The 19,234-nt window shown below is 43.8% G+C and overlaps 1 protein-coding gene across 2 annotated transcripts; it reads right to left on the bottom strand.

Moving 5' to 3' along the window:
• Positions 1–4,406: 4,406 nt before the first annotated feature.
• LOC119540163 (HLA class II histocompatibility antigen, DM beta chain) lies at positions 4,407–11,156 on the bottom strand. 2 transcript variants are annotated; one of them, XM_037844223.1, is made up of 6 exons: positions 11,106–11,156; positions 8,386–8,578; positions 6,847–7,131; positions 5,317–5,433; positions 5,120–5,155; positions 4,407–4,777 (listed from the first exon to the last, which is right to left on the bottom strand). In XM_037844223.1, the coding sequence occupies exons 1-6, from the start codon at positions 11,139–11,141 to the stop codon at positions 4,761–4,763; spliced, it is 684 nt and encodes a 227-aa protein (XP_037700151.1). In that variant the 5' UTR covers positions 11,142–11,156; the 3' UTR covers positions 4,407–4,760. The 2 variants fall into 2 exon arrangements, with proteins under 2 accessions (XP_037700151.1, XP_037700150.1); XM_037844222.1 differs by lacking the exon at positions 11,106–11,156 and adding an exon at positions 9,327–10,261 and having other exon boundaries at positions 8,386–8,667.
• Between the last annotated feature and the right edge of the window lie 8,078 nt (positions 11,157–19,234).

Here is a 19,234-nt window from a genome sequence, read left to right as displayed (position 1 = left end):
ATGCCCCAAGAGCAACATTTTGAATAATGCACAGGAGCTGAGGGACAAGCTGGAGCACAACCTGGGATCAGCAGATGCCAGCCACATGCCTTCCTGGTTAACAGAGGTTTTCCAGATGCCATTGGCCTTCCTTCAGTGAAGGTATACTCATGTTGATGCCTTAATCTGGACATTTTCATGGCCTTCAGACTGTAAGTTTGTAACCAAATAAACCCCCTTTATAAAAGCCAATCCATTTCTGGTATTTTGCATAATGGCAGCATTAGCAAACCAGAACAGTGATGATGCTCCTTATCACTGCTACTATTTAATATAGCTCTGGAGGTCATGGTCGACGATATACAAAAAGAAAACTAAATAAGAGTTTTACATGTTGCAAGGGCAGAGAGAAAACTCCAGAATTTGCAGATGATTTTATTATCTACCTGGAAAAGAAGAGAAAAAAGAGAGAGAGGGAATCAGCAAAAAATAAACCATTATAACCAAAAAGCAAGGTTATCCCATGTAAGACCAATAAAAACTGTTTGCACTTCTTGACACTAGGAACAACTGATCTGAAAATAAAATTAAAATAAGATATCAATCACAATAGCAAGAGAGGCTATAAAGTGTCTAAGAATCAACTGAGTAACACAGGATTATTATGAGAAAATGAATTGTTAAAGCCTTAATAAAGAACAAGCAAAACAATTTGATTAATGGAGAAATGTCCTCTGCTTTTCATGGGATTACATAATATGAAAAAGAAATCAATTATCTCAAAACTGCTCTATAAATTCAGTATAATCTCAATCAAAATTCATGATGAATTTTGAAGAACTCAGTAAACTTACTATAAAATATCTGTGAAAAAATAAAGATGCACAAAGAGTTACATAAACTTTAGTGGGGGAGGAGACACCAAAAATGAATATTACCCCAGGGCCCCCAGCAGGAAACTAGAAACTGATTTGAATCTTCTCTTGCTACCACTGTTCTGAGCAAAAGGACCCCAAGTTTTACAACCCTCCCTTCCTCAACGTCGGCCTCTGTCCTTCATGTTTATCTTCCATCTGTCCTTCCAGATCCACTCTCCACACATCTCCACCCTCGTGTCTGCTCAGGGTGATGACTTGTATGACAACATTGACAGGCTTCCATGCTCCCTGGTTTGCTATAGCTTTCAGCCATTGGAGAGCCCTGGCCTGAGAGCAGAAGGAGGAGGGAAGTGAGGTCAGGGTTTTTATTCCCTGCAAGGTCACCTTGGGCTGGCTTTGTCCTTGACGGAAGGACACTGCTCCTGGCAATGGTGTCATCTCCATAGGGCTTGTTCTCCTTCTGGATTCTGGTAACCGTACCCATCCCTTGTCTCTTTGTACCTTAGCAACTCAGCTGCTGTTAATGCCAGATTACTGGACTATCCTTTGTGATTCCCTTACACCCACCTCTTTGTAAATACTTCTTTGTAAATAAGCTCTCCTTGAATTACCCTGTTTTGAATGTGCCGTCTGTTTTCTGTCGGGACCCTGATACAGTGAAAACCATTTATTCCTTCCCTATCCCAGACCAGCCTGGCTAGGGAGTCTTGATAACCTCATATGCAGTAGAAAAGTGCAGAGGAAGGCTCAGAAGAGCCAGTGAACCCCTATGTGGGGAACAATCTCTGTGGGTTTGGGGCCTCTCCACTCTCTGCAGCCCCTAGAGACTTGTCTGGCCGAGAGGGGGCAGGAAGCACCAAGGAGGAATCACCCACGCCCTGCTGCATGGCAGCCTGAGGGCTCTCAGGAATAGCAGGTTCCCCGACCAAAGACAAAGTAGGGGTGGAGCTGGACTCCACATTCATTTGTCATCTGATTAGCCCAATTTTGCATTGGAAACAGAATTACTTGAGAAAATGATCTAAAAATAAGTGTTACAAACAGAAATTCAGATTAAATATCAATCCTTGTTTGTTTTTTCACAGTGGTGTGCCATAGTATGTGAATGTGTGCAAAGGCAAGAAGGCAGAGGACCTGGAGCCCCGGGGCATGTTCTCCATTAGGAGAAATGCAGAGGATATACACTCCCAGTGTGCATTTGTGCTTCAGTCCCCTTGCCTTTAAGGGTCAAAAGAAGAGCCTCAACTTGGGGTCAACACATTTCTCTAAAATATGGGTGCCTGCCCCAAGAGTTGGGGAACTCCCTGCACTGTGCTTGCTCTCGAGGACGTAGACCCCATTTTCTGTGTGTGGAGAGTTGGACTAGATGACCTGTAAAATCAATTCCAGCTCCATGCTCTGCTTTTAAACACACAAGACATTGCAGGGAGGGAGACATTTGACGTGTTGTGCTGCTTGATTTAGGTATAACCCACAAGAGCCTGCCTCACCTCTCTCTCTCTCTCTCTCTCTCTCTCTCTCTCACACACACACACACACACACACACACACACACACACACACACTCGGCTTCTTGGCATTCCATTTTGTCTGACATTTCACCCTCCTTACACACTCCTGGAGGTGATCCACTGTCACTCCACCCCTCTTCTACCTTCCTTCCAGTCACCACTCATTCTCCGTGTAATGACATACATGTCCTCCCTTTTCTCCCTAGTGTAGCCTGACTTTCTAGCTCCCAGGAAATCTGCATGGCATTTTTTTCTACTCCTCACTTTCCTTAAAAAACAAAATACATGCACCTACAAGATTAGGGCAGAGAAAAGCCTGCGGGGGAACCTCCAGATAGGGAACTAGAAACCCCCTAATTAGTTGACCTCTCCTACCTTCCCCTGAAATCCTGTCACTTTGAAACCTACACCTGTGACCAAATCCAGACTCTTCAAATGTGCAACTTCTCCTTCAAAATTGTCCAGGTATAGACAAGATCCAAAGCCCCACCCAGAGGCTAAACTAGGATTTCAATGGGGATTTGCTTTGCCAAACAAGCAAAAACAATAAAAGTAAATGAAAGATGAACGTGAAACATAAAACAGACCAAATTTATAGGCTGGATTTTCTAAGCCTACATTTACAATTACCCTCCCCCAGCACAAAGCACACTTCTTCTTTCCTTCTTATATGGCCTTCTTCAGATAATAAGCATTTTGAATTCATGAGCACTTTCCCCTACCATTGACTTCTTAAGTAAACTCCTTCCAGAAGAAATGTCCTAGTTGCAAGTATCCTTCTGAGGAAACCATGAATGTGGTAGAGATAAATTAGTTTATTCAATAAATATTGAGCACCTACGTTGCTCCATCTGTGTGAACAGTGCTATCCCACTCTTCATAGAAACAGTCTAGGACAGAGTGTTCTAGCCCCCATGACCACTCTCCTACCACCCACCACGCACATCCCAACCATGACAGGAGCACACCAGAAGGTGCCACAATCTGTCTTCAGACCCCTTCCCCTAGCTCTTCAGATCCTGATTTTATAAGTTCCCCACAGATATCCACACAAGCATTCCATAACCTTTCCGCAATCCTTTCCTAGCCTAAGCTCCTCCAGTAATTGTCTTCATTTCTGGTCTCTTTCTTTGTACCTTATGCAACTCAAATTCCAAAAACAATTACACAGCCTAACATTCTGTGTCCAGCAGGTGTCACCCTTCACCGGGAAACAAACAATACCAGGCGACATGGTCTCTTCTACATTGTGAAATCTACGCCCAATGCTGGCTGCCACTTGGGTTTGGAAGGGAGGCCCTGAAGACAGGTGTGTCCATCCTCATGAGGGCCCTCACAATAAAGCAATACACTTACTTCTAGTTCAGCTAGATAAAATGTTACAGTAAATTTGCTCTTTGACCGGAGCAAATTAATTAACCTCTCCGAGCCTCAGTTTCCTGGTCTGTGACATGGAGACACTGTTCCTTACGGAGTTCTAATCAGAAGCGAACAAGATGCAAGCATAAAGCACTTAGCCCAGTGCCTGGAACGTGACAGGCATTTGAGGTGCTTTCCCTTCCCTGCTCAGAAATAACTTTACCCAGAACTCAAAATATGAAGTTAGGCTCTGTCCCTGAATCCTGACTATTCAAGGGTCTGCCCAGGGTTGTGATGAAGAACAAATGAAATGACTCATGTAAAGTACAATGCCTGACCCAGAAATCTCACGAACTGATAATATCTAACATCACTATTACAGGCTCGCTACGTTCCAGGCAATATTCTACTAGTTTACAAGTATGAACTCATTTAGGTCTCTTAAGATCCCTTATAAGCAGAGTAAACTGTTAATTCCCTTCCTCTCCCTCACTCCATTACTCCATCCCACCATGGTTTAATTTCTTCTTTTGAATTATAAGCCAGAAAACTGCCCCAAATTTTGTGGGGTCTAGACGGGAGAGTGGAAAGATCCACTGACTCTACTCAAGTGGGAGAGAATCAAGCTGGCTCTACCCATATATGCCCTCCCTAAGGCTCCAGGAAAAAGACATGGATAAACAATGTTTCCACTAGAGTTTACTCTGCAGAGATGGTCACCAGCAACTCGGTACAATGTGGTACAATGGGGACCCCAAGAGGATCCTTCAACCTCCCTCCCCAGATTATATTCACCCCAGAAATATAGCCTCAGACAATAATTTGGTTACGGAATATTCCCAGGAATGAGTTCCTCCAACGTACGAATGCTTACATAGGGAAGACAGGGAAATTCAAAGAATTGTATGGAGGAACCATACGATCCAAAAAAGTGGGTGGTGGGGTGGGGTTTGAGGATTTTGGAGTGACCCAGCAGCAGCACTAAGAGTTTGAATCTCCTTCTCACTTGGAGCAGAAAGGTAGGATTCCGCCTCTAGGAAATGTGCCGACCTGCAGAAGAAATAAAAGGAGATAATGAGACTGTAACCATCCCGTGTCAGAACACTTAAAATAGTGTGTTGAAAATTCCAGGTTACCAAGGACTACTACAAAGGAGCCACCTTCAGTCCCCTCCTCACAGACATGCCTTTGGGTAGAAAAGGAGGAGGCAGGTGCACCTCTTCCCTGCTCCTAATCCCCAAAATGGCAGCTTAAATCATGCCCTCAGCCAGATCCTCGTGGAGGTTAACCTTCTTATAAAGTACCATTAGCTGAACCAACACTGACTCCACCCTCACCCCCTCCAAGGGCTAGCTGAGAGGTTACCAACAGACAGACCAACAGAGACGTTACCTTCTGGATAATTGGACCCAGGGAGGTAGGTGTAGCCTAGGAGAGGAAGATAACTTAATTAGAGGAAAGTCTTTGTGGGTAATAGTATCTTGCATTATTCACAGTGAATGGGGTAGGAATGGGAGAATCTGTCACCAACAGAAAGGGAGCAGAGATTGGGAGCAGGCAGGAGGATGGCAGTTCAGGGGGCCACTCACCAGAGGAGCCAGCTCTCCTCCAGCTGATCAAACCCAGAGAGAAGATGATGAGCCCCAGGCCCAGAGTCACTGCAGATACAGAAACCTTCGCCGTCTGCGTCTTGGACAGCCCAGGTGCTGCAAAAATAGAATCTAACTAGAACCAATCTCTGTTGCTCGCTCCCAGAGCAAATTAATTTGTTGTAACCTCCACCTAAAAGTCTCAAAGGTCTTTTATTCCAGTGTGAAAGGTCTAGCTATCAGCCCACTTCCAAGGAAATGGCCTTTTCTCAAGCCCCCCATCCTGCAAACCCCTGTTCCTAGAAGAACCCTGGGGAACCCATCTCTCCAGGGTTAGCACCCCAGCTTCCAGTTCCTCTCAAGTACTCTGGAACATCCCCTTTCCTTCCTCCACCCCATAGCCACCCTCACTGGAGGATTAACTCTCCTCCTCATTAACTCCATGGTGTCCATGTCTACTCCCCTACTTTCTCCATCTGAGCAGTTTCTATTAAAATGTCTTTCACTTTTCCTAACCACCAGTGGTTTTATTCCGTGAATTATCCTAGTACCTGTAGATCTCCTACCTGTCCAAATTTAGATTTCCCATGTGTCCTCCCATGGAGCCTGTCTCCATCCCACTCCACAGCTCCCAACTTCCTGGAGCTTGTACTACTCTGACTCTTGTCCCACCCAATTCCTTTCTCATGCTAAAACGAACATATGCCACCAAAAGAAATTCCTTGTGCACCCTATAACAAGACTTTTCCCAAGAGAGCACAGGTGAATGTGTGAGTTCCACTCTGTTCCCCATGCCCTTCCCAGCTGCCCAGCAAGACATAGCAGTACCCACAGGGAAGGGCTGGTCTCAGCAGCCAGTCTGGGATTCCATTGACTGGTCCTTTGCAGACACCTTTCATCTTCCTCATTTCTTCCTCTTTCCTTTCCCAAGAATCCTCAAATATGTATGCAACCTCTCTCACTACATTGAACTCCCAACACCTGGGAACCCTTGTTCATTAGCCTCCAAGCAAGTATACCAAAGTGTCTACCAGCTGTGGTTTTTTCCTCCCCCAAATTCAGTCCTACCCTCAAACCAAAGGAAAGTCCTCTTTCTTCTGCAACCTTATTTCTACCACTCCTATTCCTGACCTGACAAAAAATATTTGAAATCTGAGTGCTTAAAATAGTGTATCACACTTTTTTGTTCTGAAGATATGGTTGCAAATCTGTAACCTCTTCTTGGAACGATTATCCTCCTCTCTTACTTCCAAATATGCACTTAACACCCATCACACCACAAAAGGACAACAACCACAATAATAACTAACCCTTTATCCCATCATCCCATCTCCAGCCATAAGCCCTTCATAAGCCCTCCAGACTTACCTCCCATTCTCAGCATCTGTCTCCCTGTTGTATACCTTGTGCTTATGTTGGCTTATGTACAGCCAACTCCCTCTGCCATAATGTTGGTGTTCCCTTTTCTACCACCAACTTCCAGTAAGCTTGTTAGTTAACCCTAACTTCCCCCAGCTACCATGTACTTACTCCAGTCCTGTCGGATGGGCTGAGAGGCCCCAGTGTGCTCCACCACACAGGTGTAGGTGTCACCGATAGAGGGGGTCAAGGCTAAATGGGAGATGGTCTGGTATGTCCAGTCTCCATTGGGCTGGGCAATCTTATGTGTGTTACTGTGAGGGGGGACGAGCTCCCCATTCTTCATCCATGAGATGGTCACATCAGCTGGATAGAAGCCCCACACATAGCAGGCAAGCATCACTGACTCCTTCGTGTTAAAAGGAGTGGTTTGAGCTACTTGCACGGATGGTGGCCCTGCATGGAGAGGAAATGTGGTCATGAAAGAGGGCAACACTCTGGTTTGTTCTCCAACTTGGTTTTCTTCCTGTTCCATCTCCTCATAGAACTTTGTCCATCTACACCCCCCGGCCACCACACATCCTTTGAAAATGAGGGGTTAGAATTTACTCCTGCTGAACCCTTTCTTTTCTCCCATTCTTTTGCTGCCCCTTCCTTTCTTTTCTCATCCAAAATTATGTTTGATCATAATGAGTAGAAGCCAGATGTGAACTGCAAGCTGTTTCAGAAGTCACTGTATTTATTTCAAGTACATGAGCTAACACTGGTCTAGAGTTGTAATTTAGAGTTTCTAAAGATAGGAAAAGAATTTTTCCTGAAATCCTGTTTAACAAATTAATTTTCTAAATAAAGCCTCTTCCTCTTGGCTGAAGGAAGCAGCTTAACTCAGGTCCAACTCTTTTAAATTTGGAATTAGTGGAGTCCAAATTAATGAAATTGTCAATATTGACTCTTTTACTAGTTTATTCTCCTAGGTGATCCTCCTGCCTGCCTCTACCTTAGTACTTTTCAAACAAAAAGTTAAATAAAACTCTAAGAAACTGTGTTAGGATGCAGATTCCCCACCTGCATCCCCAGATATTTTCATTCAGTGGATCTGGAGTAATACTCAGAGACTTAGATTTTTAACAAGCACATCTCTGCTGCCCTCTTCCACTGCCAGCACCAGGTAATTCTGAGAAAGGCAGCTCAGGGACTTCATCTTAAGACACTACTTTGTTCTATGGAGATCTTCAAGTTTTCCACAGGACTCCTGAAGTCATTTTCAATTACGAGCCAGAGGGAAAAATATCAGAATCCCCTGGGGAGCCTTGAAAAACAGTCACATGCCTGGGCCCACCCCAGACCTAGAACATCAGAATCCGGGAGAAAGAGGCAGGGCACTTCAGCCACCCTGTTTACTCAAACACATCCCGCAGTTGAACTTGGATCTGCATCCTGATTTGCTCTGCCCTGTGCTCACTCTTCCACCAGTGGCTTCTCACCAGCTCCAGCTCCAATATCATCTCTCCTTTACTTCTGCTCCACCCCCTTCAATCACCATGTTTCCCCTTGGAGGTCAACCCTCCCCTCTTTCTACATTCCAGGTCCACATTTTCCTGCTTCCTTCCTGCCCAAATCTCAAACCTCTCGCCTGCTGAGGGATCCCCGGGGGCCTCCTCTCTCCTGTCTGTGCTTCCTAAAATCTCTCCTGCACCCTTCTCTCCTTACGCGTCCTGTTGGTCAGTGACCCCCAGAAGGGCTGGGTGTGTGTGGCACAGTCCTGGAGCCCATTTTTCAAGCGCTGGAGCAGGTTTTCATGTTGGTTGAGGTAGGCTGAGAGGTACTTCGCCAAGAGATTCAGCACCCCAAATTCACAAGGAACCATCTGGGCCTCTTGTGGATCCCAGCAGGTGAGCACATCCTTGTTGAAGGAGATACAATATGTGAAATCTCTTGGAGTCCCATCATCATCCAACAGACAGCTGCTTTCCACATGGGCCACAAAGCTGCCTACAGGAGCCAGGGAAGGGGCACAGGTCAGAAGCGGCTTCCCCTGGGAACCCAAGCCTCAGTTACACCCAGTTGGTCTGACATGAGTTCCCAGCTTCACGCAGCATCTGCTGACCAATCCCACATACTTGAAGCTTCTCAGGGCCCCAATTTAAGGAATAGATTGTAGTAGCTGAGAATTTTACAGATCCAAGTTCCTCTTTGTATGAGACAGTGTATGGGGATTGGAGTGGCAAATAAGACTATCTGCATTTTTAAACACAACCATTTGCCCAGAACACAGACCCTCAGTAAGGTAAATTATTAAGTGAGTAAGAGTCAAGGAAAAAATCAGCCTTGTTCTGTGCTGAAAAGATAATTAAATATTCACTCCACACATGTTTGTGAAGAACCTGCTATGTCTCAGGCATGGTGCTAGGAGCTGGGGATGCAGCAGTAAACAAGACAGACCCATTGCCCTTGCCTATGTCCCAGCAGGGGATATGTATTACATGATAATTATACGGTTTAATTACTGCTACAATTGCTACAAAGGTATAGAACAAAATGCTATAAAGTTATATAATAGGGACAAACTAGTCTGAGCTTTCCAAATCAAAAAGCGAAACTGAACCCCAGCCCCCAAACGGAAGCAGGGTCCCTGGAAGGAATGTCCTTACCTACTCTTGTGCAGCCCAGGCTGAGGCCCAGCAGCAGCCACAGCAGTGAGGTCATGCTCTAGTCTGGAGAGACGCAGAAATTCAGTCCCCTGGACCGGCTCTTCCAGGGGCTTTGGGTCCTCGCCTGCACCAGAAGCCCCAGCCTGGGTAGATGATCTCCAGACTCTGAGTGGAATGAGATATCGGCTTGGGCTTCTGGATCTCCACTAGATGAGTGATTTTGGATACTAAACCTGCTCCTTCCAGCTCATCTATGTCTGTTGTCCCAAACTGAGAGGTCAGATTGGCCAAGTAGGCGGGGACAGATGTAGAGACAAATAGCTGAATGTTTCAGTGTAGCATCATCAGTTACTAGGCAGACCTCATCCTGCCCTGGGCTTAGACAACAAATCTCCTGGTCTGTTTCTTAATTCTTTTCCCTATGGAACAGCTAGTCAGTAGGTGGATTTCCCTAAATCTGTGGACAGAATGACCATGATATTCCCAGGATTCATGCCTACTGCTTTAATTTTTCCTCTCAATGTCCTCCCAAAGGCTGGGCCTGCATAACCTGTCTTGTTCTCTAAAGGGAAGGAACCTAGGAAGCTATTACATAAACCTTGGTCTGTCCTGTCCCTCAAGGGTGGGGCAGCTGGCAGAGGCAGGGCTGCTGGCCAGAAAGCAAGGCTGCAGAATAAGGGAATTAGCTCCACCTTAGAGATCAGGGACAGAGACCTGGAAAATCCTTTCTTGGACCTCCATTCCTTCCTCTGTTCTAACCAGTCAGACTTCATTTCCTCCTCAGCTCGATAGCTGCTTTCTGGGGGCAGGAAACCCCATCCTCCTACACTCCAAGTGATCATAGGGGTAGACCACAGGGTAACTCCACTTAAAACCCTTGATAAACAGCTGGTGATGGTCCAGTGCCCAAAGTTCACCTGTCTCCCCCAAACTCCCCCATGTGTTTCCCCCATTAGCCCCTTCTGTCCCAGGGTGGGTCTTTGTGTTATGAAGCCACTAAAAAATGAGATAAAGTTCTCCTACTTTTCTTCCCCTGGAAAAGACACATTTTAAATGGCGATTCATTCTCCTTAACCACAGTGAACAAGACAATTGGTAGATTTTTCCAAGACAAATTTAAAAGCCTAAACTGGTTTCCCTCTGCTCCCCAGAACACTTCAGGGCTGCCTCATCTCACCTTAGTTGCTGAATGCTCTTAAAAGATTTGATTTAATGATGAGCTAAATCAGAAAGGATTAGGAGAGAACCCCTTGTCGTCACACTTACCTGCCTGTCCCCAATGTCTCTGACCCCCAAGAGAATCTGCTATTTATGAAGAAAGAGGAACAAATATGGACCGAAAATGAATACAAAGACGAATATCAAAAACAAAATACATTTTTGTGTTACTAATCGAGATTAACTAATTTTGGCCCATGTTTCTCAGCCACCCCCAACTCTCAACTCTGCCTTTGTTACAAGACTGTGCTATACTGTACCCCCTCTAAGGAACCATCATATGAGTGCAGAAGGTGGGGGAAGGGGTCCAACATTTATTGAACTTCTGTGACAGCTTCTATATTAGGCAGGTCCTTTATATGCTATTCCATTTAGTCTTCAATGACTTGTTAATTGTCCTCATTTTACAGGTACAAAAAACATGTTCAGAGACTCAAAACTGAAGTCTAGAAGCTTGCGCTCCCTCGTACAACTGCCACACACACGTGCATACACACACAAGAGCATGCACCCACCCTCACTACAGACTAGGACTGGGATGACTCAGATAAAGGGGGTTACCTCTGCTGAGAAAAGGAGCAAGGGAAGGTCTGCCATCCCCAGCCCAATCCATCCGACTTATCTTTCTGGTTCTCATAGTTCCTTCTGCTCTAGAACCACGGCCACTTCCACCTTCTCTTTTGACAGTTTCAAGTGTGACTCCTCCACCCCCTCACACACTCCACTCCCTCCCCCCGAGGTAGGCCGAGAGCCTAACCTTGCAGGAGCTGGGGCCTTGGGACCCTACAGGCTCGGTCCCGACCCCGCAAACCGAGGCTCGTGGGGCACGGGGCGTGGCCCTCGGCGGGGCGCAGCGAGGCTGGGCGGAGCACCCACCCCGCGTCTCGGTGTCCGCTCTGGCGGTCAAAGGAGATGTGAAACCTTCTGTGAGGTGGCAGCAGGAAATGGTAGGAGACGATTTCACTTCTCTATAAATGTGAAAACTGAGGGAACTTTTTAGAAGAAAGCAGGCAGAAAACCCAGAGACCTGTGCTCGGTGAAGCAGCTCCTTCCTTCCCTTCCTCCCCCCGACCCTATTTTTTACACACTGTAGCTCTCCCCCTACCTCTAGCCAACCCGTAAGAATATTTCAGCTGCCCCATCCATTGTTGGCTATTTGATAGTTATTGATGTGGCACTAGGACTGAAGTCATGAAACCCCAGCCAGGTCCCCACGTGCTGTCGCTCTTTTACTGCCACTACCCAAGGGCGGAAGCGTGGGTGAGTCCTCTCCTTCCCCATGTCTCCTTCTCTAGCCGCCACCACACGCCTGCACTGAAAGAACCACAGTGTTTCTGTGCAAAGCATCACAAGGAATACCCAGAGATACAGACTCTGCCTTCACATCACTTTGCTTATAGGTTAGTTAGGGAGTGAGCGCAAACCCGTAGAAAGAGTATATGTGAGAGCAAGAACGCCATAAGGGCAGTGGGCTTAAAAGAGAAATCACTGTGGGCGCCGGTGGTCTGCAAAGTCCTCTCAGGCGAGGACACCTGGAAGGTGGGCCTTGAATATTGGGCTAGATTCATGTTGGAAGAGGACGGCAGTTGGCAGCACAGGCCTGCCCTGGCTTAAAGCTCCACAAGCTCAGCACTATTGTGAGGGGCTGCTAGGGGTCCAGGAGCAGCTTGGGCTGGATAAAACAAAACCCAGCTGCGGTAACATCACTGGGGCTGTACATTGTAGGAAGTCAACAATGTAAGCTCATGCTTTTCCGAAGAGTATGACCATAAGAATAAATTCCTTCTAGACACTTCCTAAATTCCCTCCCTCTGAGTCCTCAGGTTCCTCTTCTGGGCAGATGGTTTTAACTCAAGCTTCCATTTATAAAAACAAAAATTGCTCAACCCATCAGTCATTTGTAATCTGAAACCAATAGCATGAGAACACATTCATGACTTCCTTCAATGTCTTTTCAAAACTGCACACATCTGCCCCCTACCAGGATTACATTACTTGCCCAGCCTGTCCCACCATCCATCTCCACCCCACCCCTTTACCTGTCTCCACAAACCACATCTCCCCACCAGATTCTCTGCCTTAGGCTTTGACCTTTGGGATGCAGTTGCTGTAATTAATTCACCATCCTTCCATCCTACAGCTAAATTACTTGAGTACCCTGTGGCTTTCCAACTACTAGGGGATATTCTTCCTGATTTGCCATCATAAGTCTGGAAGAATATTATTATTTCCATTTTACTGGTGAGAAAACGGAGATAGAAAGAGGTACTAAGTAATAGCACTCTAAGTAATAGAGTCATGACTTGAACTCAGTATATATGATTCTAAATCCAATACTTCTAATAATCAATTAGAAAATAATTGAAAATTACCAACCATTTATAATAGAAATAAAAAGTATAACATAAATAGGAATTAGCGTATAAACATGTAAGAGCTTTATGAAAAAAATGAAACCTTCATTAAAGTGCCTACATAAAGACATGAAGAAGTTAGGGGTGTACCATATTCACAGATGGGACATCCTAACATAATGAAGATGTCAATTTCCCCCCACATCTCTAACCCAAATGCAGTTCCAACCAAAATAACAAGATTTTGGGAGAACTTGACAAACTGATTCTAAAATGTATGTGGAAATAAAGTCCATGAGTATCTTAGACAATTTTGATACAGTAAAAAAATGAGTTTTGGGGGAGATGGAGTGGTGAAGGAATGGAAACTAGCCCTACCAAGCATTAAAATATATTTTAAAACCATAATAATTTGTGATACTGATGTAGGAACTCACAAACCAAGGCAACTGGAGACAAATGCATGCATATAGGGGAACTTGGTATAAAATCCTTGGGAATAATTGGAATATGTGGTAAAATGCCATTAATAATATTAATTTACTATTTAGAGGAAAAGAATAGCAGATCCTTTCACCATATAGAAAAATTCCAGATCAATGAAGACCTAATTATTAAAGGAAAAAAATAACACAAGTAGAAGAATGCTCAGTGGAATACAATATATGGTCTGATAAATAAAGGCAATGCTCTTTTTTCTGCCCAAAATTATTCCTTAGAAAAAAGGGAGTTACTTCATATATAGAGGTCCTTAATTTTTTTTTCAAGTTATGGGCATTCTCTTAAAGGCTGTTCTGTTTTGGAAGGACACATTTTGATAAAATGATCTCATTAAAAACTACAGAGAAGAATTAGAATAAAATTGTTTTATGAAATGTAGGAGTGGAAACACCAATATGTCTACATTGATAAATTGTTTTAAAATACATGATTTTAAATTTGTGAGTTACAAACTAAATAAAACTCAATACAAGCACATGTGCTGGTTTGAGACTGTTATGGACCTTGAAAGAGCCGTGATATTTTAACCCAATCTTGCTGGGTGGAACCTTTTGATTGAATGTTTCTATGGAGATGTGACTCACCCAAATGTGGATGAGACCTTTTGATTAGATCATTTTCATGGAGGTGTGGACCCTGCCCATTCAGAGTGGGTCTTGATTAACTCACTGGAGTTCTTAAGAGAGCTTAGGAGCCAACAGAGAGGCTCATGCTTGGAGACACTTGAAGATGCAGACAGACAGACGTTTAGAGATGCTAGCCCAGAGTTTGCCCTGGAGAGGATGAGAGAGGGCCCCCAGGTGCTTAGAAAGAAACGCCCTGGGAGAACAAGCTTGGATGCACAGGAGCTGAGAGAGAGAAGCTAAAAGAGACAGAAGCTCAGAGACATTTTGGAGAAAGCCATTTGAAACACAACCTTGGAGCAAAGGGCCAGCAAAAGTCAGCCACGCGCCTTTCCAGCTGACAGGTGCTCTGGATGCCATTGGCTTTTCTTCAGTGAAGGTATCCTCATGTTGATGCCTTAGTTTGGACACTTTTATGGCTTTGGAACTGTAAATTTGTGGTCTAATAAATCCCCTTTATAAAAGCCAATCCATTTCTGGTATTTTGCACAATGGCAGCTCTAGCATACCAGAACAGCAGACATTTGACTATTTTCTTATAATATCTATGTCTATAAAACTTCATATATTGAAGTTGAACAAAAAAGTCTTTAATCTTCTCATTGAAAAAATGAACTGGGGGCGGGGCAAGATGGCAGACTGGTGAGCTGTATGTTTTAGTTACTCCTCCAGGAAAGTAGGTAAAAAGCCAGGAACTGCGTGGACTGGACACCACAGAGCAATCTGTCTTTGGGCATACTTCATACAACACTCATGAAAACGTGGAACTGCTGAGATCAGCGAAATCTGTAAGTTTTTGCGGCCAGGGGACCCGCGCCCCTCCCTGCCAGGCTCAGTCCCGGGGGAGGAGGGGCTGTCAGCTCCAGGAAGGAGAAGGGAGAATTGCAGTGGCTGCTCTTACCGGAAACTCATTCTACTGATTCAAACTCCAACCATAGATAGACTGAGGCCAGACACCAGAGACTCTGAGAGCAGCCAGCCCAGCAGAGAGGAGACAGGCATAGAACAAAAACAATACGAAAAACTCCAAAATAAAAGCAGAGGATTTTTGGAGTTCTGGTGAACACAGAAAGGGGAAGGGCGGAGATCAGGCCTTGAGGCGCATATGCAAATCCCGAAGCAAGGCTGATCTCTCTGCCCTGGGCACCTTTCCTTAATGGCCCTGGTTGCTTTGTCTATTAGCATTTCAATAACCCATTAAATCTCTGAGGAGGACCGTTTTTTTTTTTTGTTTTTTTTTTGTTTTTTTTTAAATCCTTTTTGCTTTTTCTAAAACAATTACTCTAAGAAGCTCAATACAGAAAGCTTCAAAGAATTGAAATTTGGGCACGTCAAGTCAAGAGCAGAACTAAGAGAGCTCTGAGACAAAAGGCAATAATCCAGTGGCTGAGAAAATTCACTAAACAACACAACTTCCCAAGAAAAGGGGGGTGTCCGCTCACAGCCACCATCCTGGTGGACAGGAAACACTCCTGCCCATTGCCAGCCCCATAGCCCAGAGCTGTCCCAGACAATCCAGTGTGACGGAAGTGCTTCAAATAACAGGCACACACCACAAAACTGGGCGTGGACATTAGCCTTCCCTGCAACCTCAGCTGAATGTCCCAGAGCTGGGAAGGGGGAGCAGTGTGAATTAACAGAGCCCCATTCAGCCATCATTTGAGCAGACTGGGAGCCTCCCAACACAGCCCAGCAGCCCAGAACTGCCCTGGGGGGACGGCACTCACCTGTGACATAGCACAGTCATCCCTCAACAGAGGACCCGGGGTGCACAGCCTGGAAGAGGGGCCCACTTGCAAGTCTCAGGAGCCATACGCCAATACCAAAGACTTGTGGGTCAGTGGCAGAGACAAACTGTGGCAGGACTGAACTGAAGGATTAGACTATTGCAGTAGCTTTAAAACTCTAGGATCATCAGGGAGATTTGATTGTTAGGGCCACCCCCCCTCCCCGACTGCCCAGAAACACGCCCCACATACAGGGCAGGCAACACCAACTACACACGCAAGCTTGGGACACCAATTGGGCCCCACAAGACTCACTCCCCCACTCACCAAAAAGGCTAAGCAGGGGAGATCTGGCTTGTGGAGAACAGGTGGCTCGTGGACGCCACCTGCTGGTTAGTTAGAGAAAGTGTACTCCACGAAGCTGTAGATCTGATAAATTAGAGATAAGGACTTCAACTGGTCTACAAACCCTAAAAGAACCCTATCAAGGTCAGCAAATGCCACGAGGCCAAAAACAACAGAAAATTATAAAGCATATGAAAAAACCAGACGATATGGATAACCCAAGCCCAAGCACCCAAATCAAAAGACCAGAAGAGACACACCTAGAGCAGCTACTCAAAGAACTAAAGATGAACAATGAGACCCTAGTACAGGATATGAAGGAAATCAAGAAGACCCTAGAAGAGCATAAAGAAGACATTGCAAGACTAAATAAAAAAATGGATGATCTTATGGAAATTAAAGAAACCGTTGACCAAATTAAAACGATTCTGGACACTCATAGTACAAGACTAGAGGAAGTTGAACAACGAATCAGTGACCTGGAAGATGACAGAATGGAAAATGAAAACATAAAAGAAAGAATGGGGAAAAAAATTGAAAAACTCGAAATGGACCTCAGGGATATGATAGATAATATGAAACGTCCGAATATAAGACTCATTGGTGTCCCAGAAGGGGAAGAAAAGGGTAAAGGTCTAGGAAGAGTATTCAAAGAAATTGTTGGGGAAAACTTCCCAAATCTTCTAAACAACATAAATACACAAATCATAAATGCTCAGCGAACTCCAAATAGAATAAATCCAAAAAAACCCACTCCGAGACATATACTGATCACACTGTCAAACATAGAAGAGAAGGAGCAAGTTCTGAAAGCAGCAAGAGAAAAGCAATTCACCACATACAAAGGAAACAGCATAAGACTAAGTAGTGACTACTCAGCAGCCACCATGGAGGCGAGAAGGCAGTGGCACGATATATTTAAAATTCTGAGTGAGAGGAATTTCCAGCCAAGAATACTCTATCCAGCAAAGCTCTCCTTCAAATTTGAGGGAGAGCTTAAATTTTTCACAGACAAAGAAATGCTGAGAGAATTTGCTAACAAGAGACCTGCCCTACTGGAGATACTAAAGGGAGCCCTACAGACAGAGAAACAAAGACAGGACAGAGAGACTTGGAGAAAGGTTCAGTACTAAAGAGATTCGGTATGGGTACAATAAAGGATATTAATAGAGAGAGGGAAAAATATGGCAAACATAATCCAAAGGATAAGATGGCCGATTCAAGAAATGCCTTCACGGTTTTAACGTTGAATGTAAATGGATTAAACTCCCCAATTAAAAGATATAGATTCGCAGAATGGATCAAAAAAAATGAACCATCAATATGTTGCATACAAGAGACTCATCTTAGACACAGGGACACAAAGAAACTGAAAGTGAAAGGATGGAAAAAAATATTTCATGCAAGCTACAGCCAAAAGAAAGCAGGTGTAGCAATATTAATCTCAGATAAAATAGACTTCAAATGCAGGGATGTTTTGAGAGACAAAGAAGGCCACTACATACTAATAAAAGGGGCAATTCAGCAAGAAGAAATAACAATCGTAAATGTCTATGCACCCAATCAATGTGCCACAAAATACATGAGAGAAACATTGGCAAAACTAAAGGAAGCAATTGATGTGTCCACAATAATTGTGGGAGACTTCAACACATCACTCTCTCCTATAGATAGATCAACCAGACAGAAGACCAATAAGGAAATTGAAAACCTAAACAATCTGATAAATGAATTAGATTTAACAGACATCTACAGGACATTACATCCCAAATCAACAGGATACACATACTTTTCTAGTGCTCACGGAACTTTCTCCAGAATAGATCATATGCTGGGACATAAAACAAGCCTCAATAAATTTAAAAAGATTGAAATTATTCAAAGCACATTCTCTGACCACAATGGAATACAATTAGAAGTCAATAACCATCAGAGACTTAGAAAATTCACAAATACCTGGAGGTTAAACAACACACTCCTAAACAATCAGTGGGTTAAAGAAGAAATAGCAAGAGAAATTGCTAAATATATAGAGACGAATGAAAATGAGAACACAACATACCAAAACCTATGGGATGCAGCAAAAGCAGTGCTAAGGAGGAAATTTATAGCACTAAACGCATATATTAAAAAGGAAGAAAGAGCCAAAATCAAAGAACTAATGGATCAACTGAAGAAGCTAGAAAATGAACAGCAAACCAATCCTAAACCAAGTACAAGAAAAGAAATAACAAGGATTAAAGCAGAAATAAATGACATAGAGAACAAAAAAACAATAGAAAGGATAAATATCACCAAAAGTTGGTTCTTTGAGAAGATCAACAAGATTGACAAGCCCCTAGCTAGACTGACAAAATCAAAAAGAGAGAAGACCCATATAAACAAAATAATGAATGAAAAAGGTGACATAACTGCAGATCCTGAAGAAATTAAAAAAATTATAAGAGGATATTATGAACAACTGTATGGCAACAAACTGGATAATGTAGAAGAAATGGACAATTTCCTGGAAACATATGAACAACCTAGACTGACCAGAGAAGAAATAGAAGACCTCAACCAACCCATCACAAGCAAAGAGATCCAATCAGTCATCAAAAATCTTCCCACAAATAAATGCCCAGGGCCAGATGGCTTCACAGGGGAATTCTACCAAACTTTCCAGAAAGAACTGACACCAATCTTGCTCAAACTCTTTCAAAACATTGAAAAAAATGGAACACTACCTAACTCATTTTATGAAGCTAACATCAATCTAATACCAAAACCAGGCAAAGATGCTACAAAAAAGGAAAACTACCGGCCAATCTCCCTAATGAATATAGATGCAAAAATCCTCAACAAAATACTTGCAAATCGAATCCAAAGACACATCAAAAAAATCATACACCATGACCAAGTGGGGTTCATTCCAGGCATGCAAGGATGGTTCAACATAAGAAAAACAATCAATGTATTACAACACATTAAAAACTCGAAAGGGAAAAATCAATTGATCATCTCAATAGATGCTGAAAAAGCATTTGACAAAATCCAACATCCCTTTTTGATAAAAACACTTCAAAAGGTAGGAATTGAAGGAAACTTCCTCAACATGATAAAGAGCATATATGAAAAACCCACAGCCAGCATAGTACTCA

This window comes from Choloepus didactylus, chromosome 7 (assembly GCF_015220235.1).
Source record: "Choloepus didactylus isolate mChoDid1 chromosome 7, mChoDid1.pri, whole genome shotgun sequence".
Lineage (NCBI taxonomy): Eukaryota > Metazoa > Chordata > Mammalia > Pilosa > Megalonychidae > Choloepus > Choloepus didactylus.
The sequence above is the reverse complement of the archived record's forward strand: the minus strand, read 5'-3'. Positions and strand labels throughout refer to the sequence as shown.

Excerpts from the sequence above, each read along its gene's own strand:
- LOC119540163 (XM_037844222.1), bottom strand. The coding sequence starts at position 9,381 with ATGACCTCACTGCTGTGGCTGCTGCTGGGCCTCAGCCTGGGCTGCACA. Across the intron at positions 7,132-8,385 it reads GTCACTGACCAACAGGACGC|GGCCACCATCCGTGCAAGTA; the intron begins GTAAGGAGAGAA and ends CTCTCCATGCAG. Across the intron at positions 5,156-5,316 it reads GAGGAGAGCTGGCTCCTCTG|GCTACACCTACCTCCCTGGG; the intron begins GTGAGTGGCCCC and ends TTCCTCTCCTAG.